This window comes from Anneissia japonica, unplaced genomic scaffold, assembly GCF_011630105.1.
Source record: "Anneissia japonica isolate Jap-2015-1 unplaced genomic scaffold, ASM1163010v1 scaffold284860_len1800451_cov186, whole genome shotgun sequence".
In the NCBI taxonomy this organism is placed as follows: Eukaryota; Metazoa; Echinodermata; class Crinoidea; order Comatulida; family Comatulidae; genus Anneissia; species Anneissia japonica.
Genome location: NW_022706010.1, coordinates 113,552 through 137,319, shown reverse-complemented (window position 1 = coordinate 137,319; position 23,768 = coordinate 113,552). Strand labels below are relative to the sequence as shown.

The 23,768-nt window shown below is 35.2% G+C and overlaps 3 protein-coding genes across 6 annotated transcripts in view; 2 read left to right on the top strand and 1 right to left on the bottom strand.

Annotated features, from left to right (window-relative positions):
• Nucleotides 1-682: 682 nt before the first annotated feature.
• Nucleotides 683-11,669, top strand: LOC117106019 (proteasome activator complex subunit 3-like). Of its 3 annotated transcripts, none has more exons than XM_033247336.1 (9): nt 683-841; nt 1,090-1,122; nt 3,361-3,423; nt 3,967-4,059; nt 4,237-4,273; nt 4,892-5,073; nt 7,979-8,101; nt 9,093-9,179; nt 10,313-11,669. In XM_033247336.1, the coding sequence occupies exons 1-9, from the start codon at nt 821-823 to the stop codon at nt 10,391-10,393; spliced, it is 720 nt and encodes a 239-aa protein (XP_033103227.1). In that variant the 5' UTR covers nt 683-820; the 3' UTR covers nt 10,394-11,669. The 3 variants fall into 3 exon arrangements, with proteins under 3 accessions (XP_033103227.1, XP_033103229.1, XP_033103228.1); XM_033247338.1 differs by lacking the exon at nt 3,361-3,423 and adding an exon at nt 1,341-1,403; XM_033247337.1 differs by lacking the exons at nt 683-841; nt 1,090-1,122 and adding exons at nt 2,696-2,861; nt 3,110-3,142.
• A 1,701-nt stretch (nt 11,670-13,370) lies between these two features.
• Nucleotides 13,371-22,796, bottom strand: LOC117106015. Of its 2 annotated transcripts, XM_033247331.1 has the most exons (12): nt 22,658-22,796; nt 21,634-21,797; nt 21,175-21,251; nt 20,952-20,992; nt 20,438-20,666; nt 19,354-19,596; nt 18,024-18,108; nt 17,299-17,426; nt 16,330-16,498; nt 15,859-16,139; nt 15,015-15,750; nt 13,371-14,347 (listed from the first exon to the last, which is right to left on the bottom strand). In XM_033247331.1, exons 2-12 carry the CDS (start codon nt 21,781-21,783, stop codon nt 14,111-14,113), a joined length of 2,376 nt encoding a protein of 791 aa, XP_033103222.1. In that variant the 5' UTR covers nt 21,784-21,797; nt 22,658-22,796; the 3' UTR covers nt 13,371-14,110. The 2 variants fall into 2 exon arrangements, with proteins under 2 accessions (XP_033103222.1, XP_033103223.1); XM_033247332.1 differs by lacking the exons at nt 21,634-21,797; nt 22,658-22,796 and having other exon boundaries at nt 20,952-21,063.
• The window catches only part of LOC117106018 (Bardet-Biedl syndrome 5 protein homolog), a 10,267-nt gene continuing 9,288 nt past the window's right edge, over nt 22,790-23,768 (top strand). The window contains exons 1-3 of the mRNA XM_033247335.1: nt 22,790-22,921; nt 23,311-23,429; nt 23,617-23,699. Of these exons, the coding sequence (XP_033103226.1) occupies nt 23,347-23,429; nt 23,617-23,699 (166 nt within the window). The 5' untranslated portion in view covers nt 22,790-22,921; nt 23,311-23,346. The remainder of the gene's footprint in view (nt 22,922-23,310; nt 23,430-23,616; nt 23,700-23,768) is intronic.

The window sequence follows — 23,768 nt, the reverse complement described above, 5'->3', positions numbered from 1 at the left end:
GCAAGCGGTCCGACATGTCCGACAGGGTTCAAACGGGATCTGGTTCAAACAGGGCCGACCCTCAATTTTGTTATAAATGTGGGGGTCCAGGCCTGTCCGACGTGGAACGCTGGCGCCACCACTGTATCGATGATTGGACACATTATTTTTATTATCATTACTTATCCATTCATGATTCGAATCTTCAAATCAATAAAAAATAGAAAATTTCGCTATGTCAATATAACCAGGGGCCTAGGCCTATATTGTACATGAAGTACATGATACTACTTCATGTGAGGAAGCGGGAGCGCGGCGATAGAACCTACTCTTAGTTTTAGAGGTGAATTAGAGTGCTTTCAATATTCAAGGATTTTAAGTTGTTACATCATAGGCCTACACATTAATGTCTATATATAGATCTATGTGTCGTAACAAAAAAATATGAAATCATATAGATGAAATTAAATGATTTGATGAAGTTTAAATTCTACAATCATTGATATAATTATTATCAAACATTTACAGAAAGGCTAAGTCTGCATGATCTTCAGTAATATTTAATAATATTTATTATATTTAAATTATATTATATTTAAATTATTTTAAATTACTGTATTTTATCTTCAGTCTTTAGAGCGGCTGTAAAAAGGTTAATAAACAAAATAGGCATAGTGGCCGTTGAGGGGCTACATGCATTTATTATTAACACGAGTGTTTCAATATATATTATATGGTCGTGTGACTCAATTAAATTTCCGAATATTGAATGATCTGTGTTTATTTTTTTAAACTTTATATCCGACGGCGTTTTTCAACATTCCTAAATTCTTTTTAAAATATGGCAGAATATGAAGAAAAGGTAAAATATAGTTTTGAATGTGTTTGGTGCTAGGCCTACACCAGGGCCAGGCCAGGTGGTCACACACAGGTGGCACGGTAGACAGCGATTTTTAAGTGCCATGGTTTAGAAGAGGACCTATTGTGTAGGCCTAACTAGCCTAGGCAGACCATACATTACATATTTCACCAATTTGTTTAGGTAGCTCTGGACTTGTGCTATTTTCATAATTTTTTGAATTCTAAAAAGGATTTTCATTTATATTCCAGATTGAACAGTACCGCAAAGATCTGGAAGAAAATGTAAGTAAAAATTATAGTAAGATATTTATTATTGTCGAATTATTGGCAGCTGTAGGGATAGGCTAGGCCTAGGTCCCTAGGCTTATTATATCTAACATTTTTTGTCCATGCATGGACAAAATTAGAATAGCCTATAGGCCTAGGCCTACAGTATGTTCTTTGAAATTTCTTTACTATTGCTTATCTATTCTATAAACCAATTGTTTGTTGTCTTTCAGGCGAAGTTAATAATCAAAAATGATTTTCCCAAAACAATCATGGAGTTGAATGATTTATTAACGGTAAGAAATTACAGTTGAAAAATTAAAGTGTTTCTGTGCATCTGTCTGTCTCTTATACACATCTAGATGTGTATAAGAGACAGCTGTATCGATGATTGGACACATTATTTTTATTATCATTACTTATCCATTCATGATTCGAATCTTCAAATCAATAAAAAATAGAAAATTTCGCTATGTGATCAATATAACCTAGGGGCCTAGGCCTATATTGGACATAAATTACATGATAATACTTCATGTGGAGGAAGCGGGAGCGCGGCGATAGAACCTACTCTTAGTTTTAGAGGTGAATTAGAGTGCTTTCAATATTCAAGGATTTTAAGTTGTTACATCTTAGGCCTAAACATTAATGTCTATATATAGATCTATGTGTCGTAACAAATATGAAATCATATAGATGAAATTAAATGATTTGATGAAGCTTAAATTTCAATATTTATCATAGGCCTATATTAGAATTTTGTATTGTAAGTCTATTAAGTTCATAAACATGGGCCGACCCTCAATTTTGTTATAAATGTGGGGGTCCAGGCCTGTCCTACGTGGGACGCTGGCGCCACCACTGTATCGATGATTGGACACATTGTCGAGTTTCTAGTCCACATTCAAGCGCCCTGAGCATCTTACATTTAGATGGATATATGTGCGCTATATAAAACTACACTATTATTTATTATTATTATTATTATTATTATTATTATTATTATTATTATTATTATTATTATTATTATTATTATTATTATTATTATTTTTATTATCATTACTTATCCATTCATGATTCGAATCTTCAAATCAATAAAAAATAGAAAATTTCGCTATGTGATCAATATAACCTAGGGGCCTAGGCCTATATTGGACATAAATTACATGATAATACTTCATGTGGAGGAAGCGGGAGCGCGGCGATAGAACCTACTCTTAGTTTTAGAGGTGAATTAGAGTGCTTTCAATATTCAAGGATTTTAAGTTGTTACATCTTAGGCCTAAACATTAATGTCTATATATAGATCTATGTGTCGTAACAAATATGAAATCATATAGATGAAATTAAATGATTTGATGAAGTTTAAATTCTACTATCATTGATATAATTATTATCAAACATTTACAGAAAGGCTAAGTCTGCATGATCTTCAGTAATATTTAATAATATTTATTATATTTAAATTATATTATATTTAAATTATTTTAAGTTACTGTATTTTATCTTCAGTCTTTAGAGCGGCTGTAAAAAGGTTAATAAACAAAATAGGCCTAGTGGCCGTTGAGGGGCTACATGCATTTATTATACGGTGAAATTAACACGAGTGTTTCAATATATATTATATGGTCGTGTGAACTCAATTATATTTCCGAATATTGAATGATCTGTGTTTATTTTTTAAACTTTATATCCGACGGCGTTTTTCAACATTCCTAAATTGTTTTTAAAATATGGCAGAATATGAAGAAAAGGTAAAATATAGTTTTGAATATGTTTGGCGCTAGGCCTACACCAGGGCCAGGCCAGGTGGTCACACACAGGTGGCACGGCAGACAGCGATTTTTAAGTGCCATGGTTTAGAAGAGGACCTATTGTGTAGGCCTAACTAGCCTAGGCAGACCATACATTACATATTTCACCAATTCGTTTAGGTAGCTCTGGACTTGTGCTATTTTCATAATTTTTTGAATTCTAAAAATGATTTTCATTTATATTCCAGATTGAACAGTACCGCAAAGATCTGGAAGAAAATGTAAGTAAAAATTATACTAAGATATTTATTATTGTCGAATTATTGGCAGCTGTAGGGATAGGCTAGGCCTAGGTCCCTAGGCTTATTATATCTAACATTTTTTGTCCATGCATGGACAAAATTAGAATAGCCTATAGGCCTAGGCCTACAGTATGTTCTTTGAAATTTCTTTACTATTGCTTATCTATTCTATAAACCAATTGTTTGTTGTCTTTCAGGCGAAGTTAATAATCAAAAATGATTTTCCCAAAACAATCATGGAGTTGAATGATTTATTAACGGTAAGAAATTACAGTTGAAAAATTAAAGTGTTTCTGTGTAGAGAATGAGAAGGTTTTTGAGGGAGGTGTTTATTCGAGGGAGGTATTTTTTCGAGACAGGTGATTAATTTTTTTGTGTAAAATGGATACATATATTTTAAAATAAATTCCCCTAATAATTTCATTGTAAATGTTGAACTACAGCACATAAATACTGTCAAAATGTGTTACTGCATAATCATAATGACATACTAATATCCAACCAGTTTAGAATGTAATTCTACTGAAGTATAACATTATTAATAGAATTTGTTGACAAATGATGCTGCTTCCATTACATTACAGTCACTTAGGGGAAGTTTATTCAACGAAAAAATAAACGCCTTAGGGCGTTTATTCAAGGGCCTTTATTCAAAGTGGGAGTTTACTTGAATAAATACAGTAATATAATATTCATTTGTCACTGAATATGCCATAAGACCGACCAATGTCTGTCTCTTATACACATCTAGATGTGTATAAGAGACAGGTACTAAGTAAATTTTTTTTCTCATGGTTTTTTAGTCTGATTTGTTTGACATAAAAAACATGCCAAATGTAACAGTGAAGCTGAATCTACCTGTTCCAGATCCAGTTGTCCTTAACAGTCATGAGTCGGTGAGTATTTTGTTGAAAATATATAAAAATCAACCCCAAAAATGACTTCTAGTATAGAACTGAAGTAAACAGGCCCATCACGCACCAAGGTCATGAATTTATGGTTTGGTAATACAATCTAATGTGATTTTTCTTTTTATATAGAAATTTAAAATAATTTTTATACCTTTTTAACAGCTTGGCAAAAGGAAACGATTGGATGACGATGTCTCGGGTAAGAACAGAAAAATGTATATTACAGTATCTAAATTTGCATAAATTACACTAATTGTATATAAAAACTCTTGAAGGAGCAGAAGTTAGTTAACCATGTCTTCAGTTCTTGTGCATGTGTTTCTAACTTGCCCTTAATAATTTTACAGTTTACCAATGGTGTAAGGTTTACCATTTAGAAATATTTAAAAATAATGATGAATTTGTATTTAACTAATTGTGGAAGATTACTATTAGATGACCATATTGTAGCAAAATGTTTTGGAAGTAATATGGTTATTCCGAAAAGCTTTGTTTTTTCCCCAAAAGGTGGGTTATACTTGTGTTGCTGCAGTATATATTCTTGGTGGGTGGAGTTAGGCATGCCCAGCCAGCCTTCTGTTGAAGTTTTTCACCCAGTCTAAAGCTAATTTCATGGCCCTCCTTTATTAACCCCATTGCCTGTCCTTAAAATCTACTCTTATTAACCAATCATCCATGCATTATTGAAATGTCTATCACCCACTCTTAGTTCTCTACAGCTACAAGCCTGTGTATTAATCATTACACTTTGCTGTTATACATGTGTGACTATTGAGTGCAGTTAATTGTTAACTGTGTATGTTCATGTCCAATACAGGTTCCTTGGTAATGTCATTCCCAGATGGAATGGTGCCCTGCAATGAGCATATCATGAAGCTTATCAACCTGATGAAACCACAAATCATGAGCTTGATAGAGAGGTGCAACCAGATTAAAATGTGGATACAATTACTCATTCCCAGGATAGAAGATGGAAACAACTTTGGAGTGTCTATACAAGTAAGCCATTTAAAAAAATAACAAACCAATTTGTTTGTTTTTATTTATATGGGTCATTCCGTGCCAACTCAACAAATGGGATGGCTGGGTACCGTCTCAGATTTTCTTGAAACTCGGATATAATATGCACCAACATGTCTGACGGACAAACCCAAAATTTGACTTGCCAATTCCAAGTCGTTTAGAAGTTATGGCCATTTGAAATTTTAGGGTCATACCCCTTTTCAGCTCTCAATTATGACATATTTGTAAAGTTTTTAGCATTTTCAATTAGCCATATCTTCAAATTGAATAAAGATAATTAACTGAAAATTGATATCTAGACTAACTTTTGGCTGTAGAACAGGAATATGACATGACTTTTGGTATACCGGACCCTGTTACGAAAATATTGGTTTGTAAAGACCCTAAACTTATTTGGTTGCGTAATTTTTCTTTCATTGTTACACCCCATTAAAATACCCAAATCAGTTATTAAATGGGTCTTATGCAACAAATTATTAATATATAGTTGGAAATGTCTTACCACAAAAAATTCCTGATTTTTCACTTATCATTTGAGGCATGTTGTGGCAAAATGGCTAAAATTGTAGCAAAAATTGAAATTCAAGTTGTTGGTATTTTCAGATACCTCAGTATGTGTTCTTTAAAACATACTCCCCTGAAACTTATAATTCTAAAACAACTTTATGTGCTTATTTCAGGCAAGCAGTTCGTTAAGGGATATAGTGTTTCATTAGTAAGATATGTCCCCCCAAAAATGGCCCAAGTGCAAGAATTGCGCAATAAATTGTGTTACTGTTGATTTCAAATGAGCATAATATTATCCGTGTACTGTCTAGAGCCATGAAACCTTTCATTCTAGGACAACTTTTTGTGTTGATTTCAGTTATGCAGTCTGTTAAAGGGATGCATTGTTTAATTAGTAAGATATGTCCCCCCAAAAATGGCCCAAGTGCAAGAATTTTGCAATAAATTGTGTTACTGTTGATTTCAAATGAGCATAATATTATCCGTGTACTGTCTAGAGCCATGAAACCTTTCATTCTAGGACAACTTTTTGTGTTGATTTCAGTTATGCAGTCTGTTAAAGGGATAAATTATGTAATTAGTAAGATATTATGCCCCAAAAATAGCCCAAGTGCAAGAATTGTGCAATAAAATTGTGTTACTATTGATTTCAAATGAGCATAATATTATCTGTGAACTGTCTAGAACCATGAAACCTTTCATTCTAAGACAACGTTTTGTGCTGATTTTAGTTATGCAGTCTGTTAAAGGGATGCATTGTTTAATTAGTAAGATATTTTGCTCCAAAAATGGCGCAAGCGCAAGAATTGCACTATAACATTGTGCGACTATATTTTGATATTTAAAATGAGCATAACATTAACAGTGTACAGTTCAGAACCATGTAACCTTATATCCTAGTACACATTTAATTCAAACAAATACAAACCAATATTTTCGTAACGGGGTCCGTTATACCAAAAGTCATGTCATATTCCTGTTCTACAGCCAAAAGTTAGTCTAGATATCAATTTTCAGTTAATTATCTTTATTCTATTTGAAGATATGGCTAATTGAAAATGCAACTTTACAAATATGTCATAATTGTGACCCGAAAAGGGGTATGACCTTAAAATTTCAAATGGCCGTAACTTCTAAACGACTTGGAATTGGCAAGTCAAATTTTGGGTTTGTTCGTCAGACATGTTGGTGCACATTATATCCGAGTTTCAAGAAAATTTGAGACGGTACCCAGCCATGATTTTCTGAAAATTTGTTGAGTTGGCACGGAATGACCCATATATTTATTTTTTTAAGTATTTGTGACTTGAACCTTGAGCTGATATCCAGAATACATTAGAGTGTGTCTATTTCTGAAAAATAAGGAGTTGAGAAACAAAGTTTAAACTTTCTACTTACAATGATGATATGTGTATCTGTATACTAGTATAAATTTCATAATTAATATTAAGTGTCTACATGGTCAACCTGTCGGTCAGAGTAGAGGGTATTTTTAGGGTTGATGGTCCTGCAACCATTTTTGGAACCCCATCATACCATCATTTTTGCTCTAATTACCTTGCAAACCTGTATATATGTAGTAGTATGAGCATATTCATTAAATGTTTAATTTTAACTTTCTTACTTAAAAGAATAATAAGATATGGCCCTCTAAAATAGCAAAAATCTATTTTCGCACAATGGTTTGGGGGATTTTTGTATATAACACTCCAATAAAATATGCTACCCAAATATCTATGTAGCAATTTTTTTTATGATCGTTATTCCAGAAGCTTTGTAAAAACCGTACAGTAAGTTAAAGGAGCCATTACCTAAATGGTAAAGAGGGTGTGGTACTAAATTTCAAAAGGTCATAATTTGGAAATTGAAACTGAAATTTTGGATTCGTTCTTTTGATATAAAATATTTTTAGAATCACTTTTAAATTTCTGGCTGATTTGAGTCTTATTGACCCTGTTCTAAATTCTTTGGTTTAATTAGCTACTTTCTTGTAGTTACCTTTAGCTGGGCATTATTCATCAGAATCAGACAGTGCACTTGACCGCATTACACTGGTCATTGGAGTAATAACTTATGGGACATAATCAGCTACATTGAAATTAGTACCTAGGAGCTACTCGCTTGTATTTCTGGGTTGAGAGGGAGACATCATGAATAAAGTGCCTTGCCCAAGGACACAAACCAGTGACCAACTTTACCCTGAAATCGACTGAATGGAAGCCTGGCTATTTACTGTGCTACCATTTGCTTACTCAAAAGTAAAACGATAAAGAGATTTCAATATACATTTTAAGATCTTAAATTGCACTTCTTTTCAAGACAAAATAGCTTATGTACATGAGTTCATTGAAGAATTCTATCTGATTTTCTACAGGAAGATACATTGTCAGAGGTACGTCAGGTGGAGGGGGAGGCAGGGGCCTATTTGGATCAGATATCCCGCTATTTCATCACAAGAGCCAAGTTGGTTTCAAAAGTTGCAAAATATCCTCATGTGGTAAGCTATGTTAAACCTTTTTTTTTTAACTTATCTGATAGTGATAAAAAACAATTTGTATTTGTCTATTGGTTTTATTCAGTGTTAACACCAAGGATAGCCCAGGTGTTAACACCAAGGATAGCCCACGAAAGTCTAGAAGACTTTCCAGTTTGGTGGCTTCTGGTGGTGGTTGGGCAGTACACCTGGACACAATCCCCATCTCTTTTCCGAAGAGTGTACTGCGTTCTTTAACGTGCACATGGGCCATAAATTTCACACGGGGACCGACGGCTTAAACATCTCATCCGAAAGACGGTGCGCTATTGTAACTTGTATTTCAGCCCTCTACCTGTAACACAAGGAGAGGCAGCAATGGAAATTGAACCGGGGACCTAGATATCTCCACGGTTCAGCGCACACATAGTGACTACCACCAGATTAGCCGACTGAGCTAAGCTGCTCTCTCAAAGTATTAGTACAGAGTACTGTTCTAAAGCTCTGCCAACTGTGCTCCACCTGGGGATAGCAGCGGTTGCTCTCAGTGCAGCATTTCTCTTGCTCATTTTCATTGTCACATATTCATAATCTTCAAAATCGTTTTGTATGCATATGGAAGTGTAATGTGAGCATGTGTGCTTGAAAAAAGTTTTTGTAACGGCCAATCAAGTCCGAATCTTCTTTCACACCCAACCGCAAGTACTCTTACCAAGTAGAGGATGGAAATGATATGAGGCTTGAGCCTTAATTCCATAATATTGCTAAATGTTATTGCTTTTGGCAACTAAGCATTTGCATGGAAAACACTGTAGTGACAGTGTAGCGATTTTATGGAGGCCAGGATAAGGGAGTGAAGTTGCAAGTATTTAAACCTCTAAGAAGCTCAAAGGTACAGCCCTACTTCTGACTATCTGAATCCAACTACGGTCGGGCAATTCAGATAATGAAAATAGTATATTCTGACAGTCAACAATCTCTAATATTTTTTATAAATAATATCATTTAATTGTAGGGTGACTACAGGCAAAGTGTTAAAGAGATTGATGAGAAAGAATTTGTGAATCTTCGACTTATCTGTGCAGAACTAAGGAACAGTTATGTAAGTTGAATAGCGTTAGATAAATTTTCGTGTTGCATCCATATTCTAACAGTTGTTGTATTTCAATAAACCAACTGCGCATGTGCATAGTGAAGGTCAGTCAACATAAACAGTCATTTAAGACACACAACATACAGTAGGCCTCCAAATAGGCACGGCCTTTTGTAATCATCTAAATTTTTAGGAATCTATAAATAACAGTTCTTCATCTTTACTATAAATAGTATATTAGTGGATGCAAGTAGTCTTTACACTATGCATCACATTACAGTTTACTATTTTCAGACAATTCCGAAGGCCACCCTGGGTCTTAGGTATAGCTAGGCCCAGCCAATATGTGAGGTCTCATGGTTAGAAAATAAAATAAATATTGTATGAGAACCATATTTTGAGAAAATCGGCCTCAAAGATAAACTAACAACAACAAATAGGACTAGAATTACAGAATATGCACAGGGAACACTGTTTTAGTAACAAATTTCACTTAAAAAGTTTAAAATGATAAAATATAAGTATCAAGTTATTTAAAAGCATTATAATCAAAAGTTTGTAACAAATTTGACCTATTTTGGTGAATATCTCAATATGATTTCACCAATGATGCATAATTTCGTGGTGAGACCTCACATATGTTGTGTGTGTTAAATGATTGTTTATGTCGATTGACCTTCACTACGCACATGCACATTTTGAACTGCTAACTGACTTATATATATCATGAATTAGAAAACTATTGGCTGATTTATACAAATTTTGGCAGCCTTAATTTAACCCTTTTTAGTCATGGCGTCTTGACAACGCCCTCTTTGACCATACTTTATAGCAAGGGACGTCGTACTTACGCCCTGTATAGATTTCATGATAATTATTTTATAGCTAGGCTGCCCTCTATAGGATTTTTTGAGAGTGATGTAGGAGTATTTCTGTAGAGGGCCTCCTGTATTCAGATCAAATAATATGCCTGCGCCCAGTAAAAACCCGACATTTAGTGTAGATGTAATTTCTCAGCTTTGGTACAGCCTCAGGCAATGGTAGTGGGGCAGACTGGAAAGGGTTAATACTGAATAGAAAATATCTAAAGCTGCATGCTTGCCTTATCCTTTCTAACTTTTTCGTTTTGTTAATTTTTACAGCTTGGAATGTTCGACCTTATATCAAAGAATAAAGAGAAAATAATTCGGCCACGGACCAGTAATTCTCAAGCCCTCTATTAAGTATGAATGAGAGAGACATCAGGTGTTAAAGAGCAAATCACATAGAACTGATAGATGATAAAAAAAAAAACAGATTCCACATTCTACCCATACTGCTTTGCAGTAAACAGCATATATTTGGAGCTATGCGAATATTATAGTGCTTTAGTAAACCTAAGGCCATCTCAGACAGCGTCATAAAACACAGCCCAACGTGATGTATTGTCGGGGACATGTCTTAGGTCATTGTGAAAATCAACTATATGACTACCCCAACGCAGTCTTACAATGACTTATCGCGTTTAACTCACATGAATTGCATCGGGCTGCATTTGAGTTGGCCTTAATGAATTTGAATAAACCAGAGTAAAACTAACTCAATGACCATGTATGACCTCAACTTATATTATTAGCAACATAATTATTGTGTATGCTGTTATTATTTAATTTCATTGTTGTTAATTATTGTTCCAAACTGCAGTATTATGTACACTGTATGTAGCCAAAATATTCAAGATTGAGACAGGATGCTAGGTTATTACCATGTTTACTGCCATACATGGTGTTGTTGATGGCCCCTTTATAAGTATACTCATCAAAAACTGCCGACATCCCAAGTTGGACCACCGAATCTCAGTTGTTAGTTCAAGGAAGATACATATATGTTTTTATTTGTTGTGCGTCATTACAGTTAATGGGGGGAAAGTGGCCATATGATGGTGCTCTCAACACTCTAAAACTAATGATACGACTGCAGAAATCTATGTGGTTAGCTGTTCTGGAAGAATGTGCCATATTTTTTAAATAAATTAATGAAAGAAACCAATGTCATTCAGTGCAAAAAAAATGTCAGAGAAGACAACTCTGACACCAGGCAATTAAAAATGTCATTTTCTATTCCCATGATGCTATCATCCCACCGATATATTCCCAACTTATGATGCTTTGTGACTGAGTACAATTTGAAAAACATGTACTTGCATATTATATGTAAACATGTTTTGGCAAATTGAAAACAACTACCGATAGAGGGTGTGGCAACAAACATGTTAAAGAATCATGGTATTTTTTGTACAGGTTTTTTTTTTTATACCATGTTTTCCCGGATTCCATCAGTTAACTGAAATATATAAAATTCTAAGGTAGTTTTCAAAATGCTTTTGAAATAAAAACTTTAAATTGCAGTTAGAGAAACAAAGACATTTTATTAAATTACAACATCCCAAAGGTTGTGGTTATAGTGATTATTGTATTTTTTTTTTCTGAGAAATATTAAAATTTTACTTTAAATTAAAAACCGTACATTATTTAATGATGCCTATAAATTTGGTCAACGTGGAGTCAACATAGAAATATTATAAGAACTCCAATGCATTCGGTTCTCAAAAACGTTACACTTACTTTTAGGTGGCGGTATTAAAAATATTAAAATAAGGCTTTCATTTTAACTCCAAATTAAAAAACAAACACTAATTTGTTTGTCCAAATGCTTTGAAACATATTCTGAGACAGAGTTTAACTGTTGAACAGCAGTGTTCACCATTTTATTGCCTACAGATGTACCATCAGGCAGCTCTTTGCCTACTTAATTGAGGAACAGTACCGTAAATGCTTGAATAAGCGCCACTCTCGAATAAGCGTCACAAAAAACCTGGTTTTTTTTTTAGATAAGCGCTGCGCAGTATGTATTACCCTGTGTGTAATAAATAACTAATGAAGACACAGCATTTCTTTATAAAGGTTTATTTACTATGACGTAGGGCCTACTGAACTACGGGAATATGTAAGATAGGTAACATGGGAACGGGGATGGAAAGCACCATGCCAATATTTTTTTATAAGCGCCGCTTTCGAAAAGGTTTTATAAGCGTTGCAGTCCTTATTCAAAAATTTACGGTATTTCACTCTTAAGCAAAAACTTTTTATGATTATCACATCACTGTCTTGAAATTTTATGACCATAATGAATAATTTGATCCAAGTAGAATTTTATAATTTGCTTAAAAGGAAGGTGATGGGATAAGTATGCCAAGGAGACACTTTCATCTTGCACTATACTTAATAATTATGCTAAACCACTACCCTTTAGGTATGTATTGGATTGTATTATTATATGACACCACAAACAACATTGAAATATATTGTTTTTAACTGCGAATGATTTGCATGTTGAATGGATTGCCATAGATACCAATTCTTGAATTTCTAATTATTATTATTAGTGTTAATGTCATTATTATAATATTTTGTATACAGTCGAACATTCCAAGATATTAATAGAAGCATTGTAATAATGACACTAGGCAGTGGAATTAATGATATACAGTATAACATTGATTTGATGCGAAATTTTAAAATTTAGTGGAAAAAACGGGGGATGTGCCCCTCTGCTTGATCTGCACCTGCACATGTTTGCATATGTTTTTACTGTGCGAGACCTTGGCAACAATATCCAAGGGGAGGGGCTTAGCAGTAAGGTCTATTGTACTGATTTCAAAGATCTCCCATTCACTCCTACCCCCTCAACTAAATGGTTGCTTTGCAAATTGTTAGGTACCCTTTAGACAACAGATGAAAGAAAATACATAGCTGTGATTTATAAATTAGTTGAATTTAACTGGTTTTTTTTTACATTGGATATTTTGAAAGAGAATTACACTAATGAATAGTGTATCTGGGAGTCTTAAAATGGGGAGGGCTGATGGGTGGCGCAAATGTAAATTCGGTGCTCAATGATTAGGTGAGGGGGCGCCAGATTACAAAATGATGAAGTGATTTGAGGAGTTTTTAACTACTTGACCGTGATAGTTTTTGAGGCACCCACTGGGGGTGCAAGTTATTATGTGGGTTTGTGTTCCTCACACACACCCTGGATGCGCCACTGACGATAATAGGTTGACTAGTAGCCGCTACTATATTGAGCATGTGGTAAACCATCGCTATTATTGATTCTGAAACAAAGGACTAACAAAACACAATCACACAAATCAACAGCACAGTAAAGATGAACTTATCACTAGGTTTTATTTAAAAATATAGTTTTAACCATCATTAGTTTCATTAGATGTAATATTTATTATTTATAAACTTGTTTAAACAATCTTTGTACTGTATATATTTAAGGAAGTTATTGGCTTTCAAACAGATTAAATACAGTAATACCTTCCCTATATATTTCCTAAAGACTCTTAAATTGGTGGGTAATGAATTGTGAGAATTTTCGTATCAGAAATCGTTTTATTTAAAAACAACTACAGTATTTCTTTGAACGAAATTGCCACTTGTATATATTGTACTTCTAATTAACTTATTGCAACCGAAAAGACTTGGACAGAAATAAAATTCTTTGGTAACACACAATCAAGGCATCCAGAAAATGGTGCTTTGCTTAAATATAAAACCAAGTTAAAATCTTTGGGATGATCAAAGCAAAAGATTGTGGAAGAGCAGTGCGGTATCTAAGGGAGAGCTTGGAAAAAAGTATGTAGCTCCCCACCAGCTGCATTCTCCTCCAGCTGCATTCCCCTCCACCTCCACTCCCCCGAAATTTGCTCATTTCCCCACTAATACAATCCACATTCAAAGAAAAAGTCCCATTGACACGTTGATTGAAGCATTAGTCTTGCAGCGGAAGAACGTCCATCACCATAAATAAAGTCTATTGTACTGCCATTTGGAATTATGATTAGAAGACTCAGCCACAACAATACTGTTAATTTTTCTATTTTATCATGTGCATTACATTCCTCGATCTGCCTCATCATCATCTTGCAACTGCAGGCTTCCTACTCTTTGACCTGTTAGAGCAATGTCCATATCAGTCAGGCCAGTGTCTACACTGTTTACTGCTGCAAGGTTAGACTCTCCACCTCGTAGCCTGTGTGCTGATGGTCTTGTTAGTCTGGTTCTGACATCAGTGCTTCTCCCTACAAGGGTCTTTCCTGTTGATGACCCTAGGAACATATTTTCAAAAACCTGGAAGTGTCAAAAGTATATCAATTCAGGCCTTTAAAAAAAAAAAATTGAATGCAGACTGCAGTTAAACATGCTTAAGTCAACTTTGCCTAACTCGAATAATTCCTAAGTCGAACTTATTTTACATACTAAAGGCAAGTTCAACTGTATATATTGTTTTATTTAAGATTGTGTAACAATTAATTAATCTTGAAGGTTTGCATGGCGAATTGACATTAATTAATTTTGCTACAAATCTCAATTGAATCTGGTAATTTATGTAGCGCCTTTCTTTACAGATACAAAGTGCTACAAGTTTTTCCCTGGTCATTGGGTCCACATGCATAAGTGTTGCTGCCATCTTGGCGCAGGAGCAGGCAACCCCACTAGGTACCCATTTATACTCCTGGGTGGAGAGAAGCAATGCAAATAAAGTGCCTTGCTCAAAGACACAAGCGAAATGCACATCGAGGGATTGAAACCCCGACCTCAAGATTGTGAATCCAAACCGTTCCCGATGCGCCTAACCGCGTCCACAAATCTGATAAAGGTTCCAAATTAGGTTTCTACTGAGATGCGCTGTGATTGGATGTTGGTAGAACAATGGGTAGATGGTGTTTGGGTGGATGGTGCCTTCTAAATACCATCAATTAAGAACTTAATTAATAGGAAACATGTGAAAACTAACCTGTTGTTGATTTATTTGTTCTGGATGCAGATGCTCTGTAGAAAATCTTCTCCCTGCACTTGAACTCCTGATTCTCCTGTGTATCAATTTTCCTTTATTTTTTCTCCTCCCTCTTTCTGAATCACTGTTACTGGGGCTTTCATCCGAATGTGCCTGCCTGTAATGAGGTGCAGACATGGAACCACTTCCCTGTCGGTTCCCCACTGGGGTAATTGAAGCTTGTCTAAGAAGTGGGATAGACGGAGGTTGTGGCTTTACTGATTGTTTTACAGTGCCTGCAGGTGGTAATGGAGGCTTCCTCTGCCAGTGAGACGACCTCTGACTGCTCTGATGGCTGCCATCAAATTGAATTGTCTCTATTCTGGTCTGCAGGATCTCCCTCTCTGGTGTACAATCTCTACTACGTTCAGAGGAACTCCTTCTACGTGAACATGGATGCAATATTCGGTCTAATTCAGCACTATGTTCATAAAATTGCCGCTCCCCAATATCTGTGTCTTCATTGGCTAATTGAACCATGCCAATCAAGTTGCCATACTGTTCAGCACCCAAGTGTCTTTCTCTGTTAAATCCTTGATTTGATCTTTCATGATTGTTTTGGAAAAAAGAATTGTCAAGTGGATTGAGGAATTCTGAATTCATCACATCACCTTTTTGATTGCTAGATCTCCATTTTGCTGGTGATGTTTTCTTCATTCTACTCCGTTGAGCTAAGCTAGTAGATTCAGGCATTGGTCTATGGAAATATAATTGAAGATTGAAGTATGAGAAGTTAAGTCACAAATGTTGATTATTTCTACATGAATTTTTCTCCTCAATTAATATACAAATAATATTACTACACCTTTTAGAGCTTATGATACTGCTTCCTGTCAATGCAAACGTTGAAGCCAAGCCCTGGACCTCTGCAACCTGCTCTTCTCCCAGCCGAAATCCAGTATTTGACTTTTTATTCATCCTGCCTAGCACCATTTCTGCAGAATCGGTCTGCTTCTGTCCCATTTTTTTCTTCCTACGCTCATCTCTTGCCAAAGCTTCCATAAGAGGATTATACACAGTTGCCCCATCAATTGGGCACGTGGAACGCTGGTGCAGCAACCAGGGGTCAATGCATACAGCATGGAACTGTGGGAAGGAAAGTAGAATTAGCAAGTTTATTATCAGGGGCAGATACTGAGTTTCCAAAACAATGGGGAATAGAACGTAGCAGCAATTTCAAAAGAACGGGATGAAAATGAAGTACAAATAAATATTATTCAATCAGTTTGCCAATTATCCATGCATCATACAGCTATAAATCAAGACGGACTCTCACCTTATGTTGACATGGTAACCGTCGCACTCTTTCTCCAACGATGTACGCCCGTAGGCAAACCCTGCATTGTGATCCTGGGGCAAGGAGACCAGATCCGTTCCGAACCATCTCCGAAGGCAGAGATTTGATGAAGGACTCGGGCACTGTGCTTGGAGCGTGGGCAGTTTCACTAGAAATTATCAGATAAAAAAAATCAAAGATACAAGTTTGGTATAGAGAGGCACTGAAACTGCAGCACAATGAAAATCGTATTTCAATCCAAATTATTGGTATACAAAAGTATACAAAATATTAAAAAGACAGAATTTAGTTAAGAGGACTAGTGGTAGAAACAGTGGCAGCGCCATTGTCTGAAACTCGGGAGGGCAAGTGAGGGGCAAGGTAAATTTTAGTGGAGAGGGGGGAAACCAATATGTTTTCCCATAGCAGACCAGAAATACAACTATATAATTTATAAAATTAACAGGTAACACTTCTAATGTGCTTGTTATTTTTATTTAAATACTCAGTAATTTATTACAAATGTAAAAAGTTTGTTAAATGCATTGTTTTTAAGTGGTAGTGGCCTTGAAAAGACAGAAAGACCAATCGGAGCAAATAAATTTTGTTAACCAATGTTCATTTTTCCTACAAAACTGTGGGGGGGGGGGGGGCAAACTGGAAAGAAAATTACCTGGCGGGAGCCATCACTGGGTAGAAAGGAAAGCCAGGCACTCATTGTGCCTGATGGTCGTTGCCGATGCGATTCTGTGGAGGACATAATGCCACTAAGTGTGCACAATCAATCATTTTTAATTACGACCCATTCAGACTGCCACTAATAATCACCATGCAGTGTCACATCGTCTAGCGCTTATAGGGAGTGGAACTGGGTTTGTCGGCCATACCACCGTCATACAACGCATTGTGTGCCCTGGCTTAAAACAAAATTGTAAGCATGTCTCCCACTTAAAAACCCATGAAACTTACTTATCAAGCTGAAGTAGCATCTCATAATCATTATCAGTAAGCTCTCTATTTTCCATATCACCGATGACAGCTTGCGGCAATGCAGCGTCTGAGCATCTTGGAGCTGGGCGCCATCGTTGACTGGGTTTCTTGGTAGCAAAGAAGAGTTCATGAAATGCTATTATCCATTACTATTACCAATGTTATCGTTATCATCACTAACATATCATGATCACAATCATCATTATCACTACTATTTATTACTATCACCAATTTGACATAAAAATGAAACGTGTACAATGGGGGTGACATGATTGAAGTGTTTAAAATCATTAACAACCTTGAGGACATTGATAGTTCTACATTATTTACACGTTTTAAAATGGAAGGACAGATGGAGACCTGTGGTGGTAACTTAAAACTTGTTAAACCCAACGTGCAGCTTTTTTTGATTCTCGAATGATAAATTCATGGAATTTACTCCTTTCACACACAGTCAACAGTGCATCTCTCACACTTTTCAAGTTAAATTTATATAATAGTCACATTACTCAACTTAACACAAGAGGCAGCCTCTACGAGTTTTAAACTCTTTGCCTCGTTAAATCACTAAGGTAAGCATCACTAAGGTAAGATATACAATATAAAATGAAAAATCAAAAAGTATGTTTACAGTATTACAAAATATGGATACAGAATTTGGTTTAAACTGAAATAGTCATAAAATCCAGTTACTGTTCACTCACCTGTCTAAACTGGAAGGCATGGTCTCTGTGGGTTGGGGTCAAGAAGCAAGCATGGCAAAGATAGTACTCAATGCAAACACAACACCTGTGGATACATGATTCATTCACATACAGTAAATAATAAATTTAGAAGGATCACTGAAGACAGTTCCAATCCTGTCAACTATAATGTAAAATCCGGCAATTGTATGTTGAATGGAGAAATAAACACAATACAGTACAGTACTGGTAAAATAAATAATGTATTTATTCGAATAAATGCCCCGCTTTGAATAAACACTCCCTCTGAGCCTCATTGGAATAAATGCCTCCCTCGGATAATTGTCCCAAGGTGTTTAGTTTTCCTAGAATAAATGCTGCCCCCACCCCCCCCTCCAAATGACTGTAAAGAAATCTAATGGATTAATGCTCTATGTCAGTAGAATTACATTTTTAACTTGATTCTTATTGAGTCTATACACCAGTTGGTGCTCTGTTGAGCTATTTTGGTTTAGTTCAAAGAAAATGATTTTTGTGTATAATAGTAAAAGGATTAGTAGGAACATGACCGTGACATGAACCCTCTGTTCTTGACCCCCTCTACATGATTGGGATCAATAAGATTTTATGATCAATCAATAACATATTAGACGTTAATTATGTGTTGTAGTTCCACATTTACAGTGAAATTAAGTGGCTATTGCCGTATTGAGTATATATGTATCAATTTTACACACACACAAAAAAAAAAAACGACTCCCTCGAATAAAAATTCCCCATAAAAACCATTCTCAACAATAAATGTGGCAAAGACAAGCCAAACCAGTCACTCGTCGCAAATTGTGTTTCAGAGAAAATAGAAAAAACATGCTAGAATGTAAAATTTTTTAAAATCTATTTTATTTCACTATAAACTAAGGTTTATGTATCTATACATCATGCCGTGCTGTTATTTTTCCCAATTTCAATGTTAAAACAACACTTTTTAATGATTTTATGATAGTTTCTGCATGAGAAATGCCTGAAATCATAAAGTTTGAAGGCTGATTTCTCATATTGTTCTTTAAACAGCTGTACGCTTAAATGCTTGTAACTTCAGAAGGAAATGTCGGATTTGAATGATTTTTTTTACCATTTTATAGCTCTTATTTTACTCTTTAACCCTGTATTAATAACTCAAAATTGATTTTTGCGACGAGTGACTGGTTTGGCTTGTCTTAGTCACAAATGCCCCACAGCAAACATTCGAACACTGTATAGTGAATACCCTACATATATACAATCTGCAGTATTATTTCATGCTCCCAAGCAACACCATAAAATTTCCGAAAAAAAAACAAAAACTTCTTACTTGTAGCACTTCCCAGCAATTGGTGCTACACCACATTTTTTACAAGTGGAGCCAAGATGCAGGTCTAATCGTTCTGCTCGTGTTTTCCGGATAGAAGAATTCCGATACTCTTCCTGTATGGCATCAATTGGTCCGAAGTGTTCTCGACATAGAGGGCATTTGATGATCTCCTCACCAGTTGACCTTTGATGCTCTGCCCAGACCTTCATACATTTGATATGCACACTCTTCGCACAACCAAATCTACAATATAGATTAATATTTAATTTATTTATTTATTATTTATTCAGGGAAACAATTACAAAACAAAGCACATGTTTACATAATATGTAAATAGTGGCTCCTAGGAAGATACAAAACAAGATAAAGCCACAATCATCAGTAAGGATGTGAACCTCCACCTACTATTTATTTACAAATAGATTAAAATTAAAGTTTAATTATTAAATTATTAAAGTATTAAATTAATTTGAATTAAATTATTAAAGTATTAATTTAATTTAAATTAAAAACTAAATTTTTTTTTTAAAACATTTTAATTAAAGATTGCCTAATTAATTAATTTATGCTAATAATTGTACTGTATAATAATAAGCCAAAAACTATTAGGCATCTTGGCTTTGTAAGACATCACCGTAGTCAACGTCAGCGCGATTGTAGTCATCATTGTTATCATAATATTAAAAAGACCTGTGTATTATTCCACTCATTCATTACAGCAAAATCATTGAAGTTATTTCTCAGCATGTGCAATAATGTATTATGGGATTTGGGACTGGTCCTGCATCACACACTTAAACCCTGTCCAGCTATCAAATTTTATTTGACAAAAAATTGTTGTATGCCCATATATAGTCATGATGTGCCTATATACGGTCATTATGTGATGTCATCATGACCATATTTAGGCATGTCACATGATTTTGTCAAATAAAATTTGATAGTCTGAACAGGTCTTAAGACAAAAAAGTTTGATAAGACTCCCGGCTAGCATGCTCCCAGCCAACCCATTTACATTCCGCCAAGATTTTCGTTTAGTACTGTATGTGTATTGCAGAGAAAAACATATGACCTATTCATTTACCTGCAGTATGTGACTGGTTCATGTTTTCCCAATAACTCGTCTTGACAAATAGGGCACACGTCATCTTGCGTAATTGGTCGTTGTTCAAGTTGTTCTTTGTCCCCTGCATAGGGGTTCTTAGGCCCAGCAACAGGTTTACGTGTGACGTGTCTCTTTACCTCTTCATGCTGTGTCTGTCCACGCAGTATTTCGTTTATCTCACGCTCAACAAGACCGACTTGAAAAGTTACTAAAAACAAGGATTCACAATACAGTATATTATTACATTCTATATATATATTCACGATGAAGTACTATGGGTAACCAAAAGTCTAAATATACAGCAATAACGATAAGTAAACAGCACCTTACAGACTAAAGACTTCAATTGAAAATCACAACATAGTGACATAAAGTTATCTATACTACAGTACTGGGTTTTCATTTGGACAACACTGGTTCTTCCAGACCTGTTAATGATTTCCTTCCCTTTCTATATTCAGAAAAAGTATCAAACTAAATATAGACAACTTACATGGATTCTGCCTTGGAATTCTAAACTTCTTTAATAATATCCTACAAATTGACATTTAGAAAAATGCATTTGTTAGAAATCAGTTATAGAATCAGCACCGTCAGCCTGTAAACTTCAAAATAAAACAAAAAATGTGCGACAGTCCTTGATATCCATGATATGAGGATGGTGTAAATATTGGAACGCAGTAAAGACAATTCAATTGTCCTTATTAATTACTTACCAGCATATGTGCTTGCACAAGTCTCTTTCTTTGCTGAACACAGGACATGTACACTTATTTGGATCCCCTAGAAAAACCTGTCAAACACACAAAGAAAAAGGACATAAAGTCAAGTGGGCAAATTAACGTCCAATTGATTTTGGATTCAACAACTGGTTGCATTTCATATTAAAATACCATGATGTTTTAAAAATGTAAATCCAAATGATTGCATCACTTTTACAATCAAAGGCTTTTATCATTTGTCTCAGCTTCATTAAAAAAACTCTTCATCATCAATTTGGAGACTGATTGAATAAGTTAATGAGAACAATGTTCCCAATTTAGCATTTAGAAATACACTTGTATAATTACCAAGTTAATATAAAATATTTCAAATAAAACATGCAATTTAAAATGGTATTTTTGAGTGTACATCAATATTACCTGTACTATGATAGAAAGGTAAATATTTCTTACTTTAAACTTTTTAATTTCTCCTTCTTCTTTTAAGAGGAATCCAGTAGGACCTATCTCTCTCAAAATGTATATGGTAGCATTTTGAGCTTGATCTTGTCGCCAAGAAACTGCATCAGTTATAGTCCGTCTCCAAGGAACACTGCGTGACATCACTTGGCCTTAAGCTATGATAAAAAAAGAATGCATGAAAGGTTTGATTATTGTTTATTCATGAAAAAAAGTTCAGTAGGCCTATTACACACTCGTTCCAGACTGTATAGTAGGGCCTCGCGCTAAAATTTGGCCTAGAGAAATCCATCCGCGCATTTCGGAAATAAGGGCTGATTTCCGCACAGATTTTGCAGAAAATTTGACTTTGACAATGCAATTATGCAGCAGCAATTACTATTACGCACACCTATTTTCCTAGTGATTTTTCGCACAAATTTGAGCTGATTTTTTAGATATTCTCTGCACAATTAAAAAAACTTTAAAGTATGGCACTCGTTCAATCAAGAGATTGATTTACACAAGTTTGTGACAATATAGACCTAGGGTCTAGGCCTAATTAATGGTTAAAAAAAAAATCATAATCATTTAAAAGTAGGCCTACTAGGTAGACTAGGCTAGGCCTATTCTATTGCATTAATTAAAAAGATCCTTAATTCCATTAACAAATAAATTACCCGACCTTTATTAATATTAGGCCTACTCTAGCTAAAAAAGGAGGCCTAGCTAGGCCTAGAGGGCCTATGCCTAGGGGCTAGAGAGTAAAGTAGAGGCCTAAAAAGGCATAGGGCCTAGTTACTAGGCTAGTACTAGTAGTATGGGGCCTTGTCCTACAGTACTAGGCTAGGCTGGCTAGGCCTAGCCTAGGCTAGCTAGGAGGAGGCTAGCCCTACCCGTCTTGGCTCGGTCTAGGCCTCGGCCTCATAGCCTATCTAGCCTATGGCCTACGCCTAGGCATAGCCTCCTATTACGACTTAAACATTTTTATACAAACTTTAAGACACCTATCATTGACTTAAAAGCTCTAAACACCTACATATGGCCACTTTTGCTAGTGTAATTTTATGTTAAATTGAAAAATAAAATCATATTTCAGGATGATTTTAGGGTAGGCCCCTAGGCCTAGCAGAAAAGAGCATCATCTCTCTTAGCGACGGTTATCTGATAGACAAGCGCCCTCGTTAGTTCGGATAGAAATTCCATCAAACACAAAACATCATTTTCGTGATTATGAAGGCTTTTTCACATTTAATGTCTTAATTTCACGTCTTAAGCTTACGTGTTACGTATATTATAATAGGTAGGTTGCAGGAAAAATCATACTCACTATGTAATAATAATGAAATGTAATGAGAATAGGCAAGGGCCTAGCTAGGCCTACGCTATGTTTATGCATGCGGGTTAGTTACTATCACCTCAACCAATTTATCACTTTGATTGGGGCAGGCTTATCCTCTTCAGGCGAAGAGAAACGCTTATATCTAGGCCTAGAAGGAGGCGTAGCCAGCCTTGTTAGATTAATAATATACTATTGACTATGCTATGGGGACTTCTGCTAACTGGGTTGCCTTGCTTGCTCCTAATATTATAAAGGTTAAGCTGTCATGTGCCACATTTTAATAGTATAATTTTCAAAGAAATAATAATAACTGAATAAATGCTAATTCAAATTTGATGAAAAATTCAAAGACGTAGGATCACTGGAAAAGAATTCACCTTGAAGTCATGACAACACAGCAGCAGCAACAGCCTCAAGTGTTTGATGTCCTATGGGAAGACAGGGATGTTCGCTTCGATATAAACCCTCAGTAAGCATCAATTTTCACTTTGTTGTTACAGTATTTGAATAAGCATTTGTAAACAAAAATTGATTTTTCTTTATGCAAAAAATGTAAGGAAGGAGGATTTTTAAACTGAGATTTTTCAGGAATTAATTATTAATTATCTATTTTTAGTTTGTTATCATCCTGATATTTTTGAAATTTGTTTCCAAAGGGACATGTGTATGCGACGAGGGGAGAAGGTTATCGATTTACTCGACTCCATTGAGGACACAAAGGGAAATAACGGAGAAAGAGGTATTTTTAACTTACTCTCTAAAGGCCTGTTTATACTTCAACGATAACGATAAAAAAGCTAAAAAGCAA